This window comes from Octopus bimaculoides, chromosome 29 (genome assembly GCF_001194135.2).
Source record: "Octopus bimaculoides isolate UCB-OBI-ISO-001 chromosome 29, ASM119413v2, whole genome shotgun sequence".
Lineage (NCBI taxonomy): Eukaryota > Metazoa > Mollusca > Cephalopoda > Octopoda > Octopodidae > Octopus > Octopus bimaculoides.
Window position 1 is genome coordinate 8,119,807 of NC_069009.1, and position 3,920 is coordinate 8,123,726.

General features: G+C 26.5%; 1 protein-coding gene across 1 annotated transcript in view; it reads left to right on the forward strand.

Moving 5' to 3' along the window:
• LOC106872354 (myosin heavy chain, striated muscle) overlaps positions 1-3,920 on the forward strand; it is a 99,292-nt gene that overhangs the window by 36,726 nt on the left and 58,646 nt on the right. The window contains 1 exon segment of the mRNA XM_014919319.2: positions 3,465-3,528. Coding sequence (XP_014774805.1) covers positions 3,465-3,528 — 64 coding nt within the window.

Consider the following 3,920-nt stretch of genomic DNA (forward strand, 5'->3'; position numbering starts at 1 on the left):
TATATATATCTGTAAACTATATATTTAATATTATTAATTAGTCTTTTAGGTAATTCCAAGACTTGGTAATAAACCTGTTTTTTTACATTAAAAAATCATCAGACCCAATGTTTTAAATATCCTGCCTACTCCCTAATGTAAAATCATTCATCAGCAACAACGTCAAACAATAACAATATTAATATTAATATTAATAATAATATACCAATAATTATAATAACAGTAATAAAAAATATAAAAATGATGATGATGATGATTTAACAAAAATTTCCTCGAATTGTACAAATCAACCTCATCTGTTTTATTTTGAATTTCACATATAAAGTACAATTAATTAACTAATCAAAAGTAATAACCTAAATGACCAAATAATTACTAAGATTTATCGAGAAATTAACAGACTGAAAAACAATGAATAATGATTTTAAAAAATGAATTACTGGTTAATACATAATATGTATATATATATTTACATGCATATATGTGATATATACTCAAATATATTTATATATATATATGTATTATATATATATTAATTAGTAATTAATTAACTTCCCCTCCCACTTTGAATTTTTCTTATTGAGACCTTGATAACGATGGTAAATTGTTATCAAACATATTGAACAAAAAAATCAAATCACATTTGACTGAATATCTTTAATAAATGTTTTGAAAAAATATTTATTTAAATATTTTTTCAAATACTTAATATTAAAATAAAATAGATTAACTCATTTAAATTAACCAATCAAATGAAAATATTAATCAACACTTGATTTTTATTACAAATAAATTAACTAATTCATGAAAAAATAATTTTTCTATATTAAATGAAAATATTTATTAAACAAATGAATTAACATCTTACTGTAATATTTTTTAATTAATCAATTTGATGAAAATTATTTTAGAAAATAGATTAACATTTTATTTAGTAATGTTTTTTTATTAAATTAACCAATTAGATACAAATAAACCATTTTTTATGAATTAACAATTGATGTAATATTTAATGATTAACCAACTAGATTATATAATATAAAAATATAAATTAACATTTTATTTAATTTTTTAAACTACTTAACTAATTAGACGAATATATTTTTTTCTAAATTAAAATATAAATATAAATAAATAGTACAAGAAAATATAGGCACCTACATGAAGAATGATTGTTGGTTTTTAACTGACAACCAAAGCCATATATTTGTATAGGCTTGTGGGTTAGTGTGGGAGAGAGGGAAAACATTTGATTTGATTGACACCACTCTTTTACTGGTAAGAATGCATTTTACAGAACCTGAAATAGTGAAGGTAAAAAAAATTAGAACATATTCTGTTTTTTTTTTTCCTGTTTCTGATCTATTATGAGACTCAGGTCTTATTTACAAAGACCTGAAAATCGGAATAGCAAGAATGTGGAACATAATTGCAAGAACAGTCTCAATTGTTCTAGAAATGCTAGTGTTTGCAAAATATATTGGGAAAACATGAATGAAAGAATTGCTTGGGAAATCTGCCACAGGTGAAGTTTGCAAGTGACTCTCCTTGGAAGCGTCCATACCGCGTGCAAAAAAAAAAAAAACAGTGCATGGTGTAGAAAAGAAGCAATTGTTATCATCAAATCTAACCTACATTAGAGTTACAAGAGGCTCTAGTAGGGTAAATGGCACATACCCTGAACTGGTTAATAATAACTATGATGAAGATGATGATGATAATAATAATAATAATAATAATAATAATAATAATAATAATAATAATAATAATAATAATAATGATAATAATAATAATAATAATAATAATGATAATAATAATAATAAAGATGATAGCATTGAGATCTGTATTGCGCACTTACAAAAAATATGCCATCTATACAAATCTCAATAAAGATTTTTTGAGATATGAGGAGACATGTTCTCACAAAACTTCAGAGTAACATCTCTGCTATTTAAATTAGTAAAAATTAATAATAATAATAATAATAATAATAATAATAATAATAACAATCACAATCAGGATAATAATAATCATAACTGTTTCTAGCATTAAAAACAATAATAATAATTTTGATATTGTAATATTTGATAACGAACGTAATCATATGTTAACAATAATAATTATGATAATAACAATAATAATAATAATAATAATAATAATAATAATAATAATAATAATAATAATAATAATAATAATAATAACAGCAGCAAATTGTTGTTATTATTATTTGTTTTCTCTAATACTGATGGTTTTATTAAAAAAATACTGAATATTAATAATGAAAATATTAACAATTATACTTTTTTCTAAAAGTGATAGATACTATGTTAATGACAATAACACTAATGACAATAATTGTAAATATATATTTTACTATTGATAATTCTAATTTAAGCAAAAAACTAACAATTTAAAAAAATATATTTGTTTCTAAATTGAAAATTTAAATAATTTTATCTACTTATTTTTTGTTAAAAAAGATAAGTGTAAAGAAATTTAAGAAAAAGTTTGATAATTCAATAATTATAAAATGTTTTATAACAATTTAAAGTTAGATTTCTGTTTTGAATTATTATGTATAATATATTGGTGAACAAGGATTCTCATAGAATGTCTTGATTCAAAGACAAATTGATGAGCCATTTAATGATTTACTGTCTAGTTAAATATCAGTGGGACTCAAATTTCGAGCTCTTAAATGCTTGTGCTCGCTGAGTTAATTCCAGTCGTAAATTCTGGATATGTGTGCTTGATATGCTTAATAGCTGATTTCTGAGAGCACCACCTCTTGTCCACTGTTTTAGCAGGTATTGACATTTAGCCTCAATTACTGAGAAAGAGACATGTACAGGTTAAAAATTGTACAGGTTTGCCTGTAATAGAACATCTTTTGTACTGCTATAGACAAAGACACATTTTTAATGGCCTAAGTCTCAGTAGAAACAATCATCATCATCATCATCATCGTTTAACGTCCGCTTTCCATGCTAGCATGGGTTGGACGATTTGACTGAGGACTGGTGAAACCGGATGGCAACACCAGGCTCCAGTCTAATTTGGCAGAGTTTCTACAGCTGGATGCCCTTCCTAACGCCAACCACTCAGAGAGTGTAGTGGGTGCTTTTACGTGTCACCCGCACGAAAACGGCCACGCTCGAAATGGTGTCTTTTATGTGCCACCCGCACAAGCCAGTCCAGGGGCACTGGCAACGATCTCGCTCGAAAAGATAAAATATAATCAATTAAAAGGTAATAGTAACCTTAAAGAAATTAATAATTATCATTAACTATGATATTGATAGAATAAACCAACCTTTAATTAGCTTTGTTATATAACTAAAATATATCAGTTAATATATAGAATAATAAAAAAAAGAAGAGTAGGTTTGTTTTTTTTCCTTTCTATTAATTACCATTCTGGTGATTAATTGCTGTTATATTTTGCTTCCTCTACAAACTTATAGGGTAAATTCATCCGTATCCATTTCGGAACCCAGGGTAAAATTGCTGGTGCTGACATTGAGACTTGTAAGTGAACAATATTTGTCATCGCTATTACAATCAGCCTCATCTTTTCACAATTGTCATCTTCTTCTTCCTCATCATAAACATCAATTGTTGAGTGAACTTACTCAATGATGTCAATATATTAATACTAACTTTAACTATCGATCTACACACACACACACACACACTCACACACACACACACACACACACACACATAATATGTATATGATGGACTCTCCTGTCAAAGAAGATATATGAGTGTTCAGTCCTTGGTGAACGACCTGCACAAATGATTTCTTTGTAGTAATCAAATGCACGTGCTGTACATTAAGCTCCCTCCCTCCATCAAATCCACATTGCCTGTACAGGTGCACAAGTGTGCCACACATCAGATGTCGACAGAGCAACATG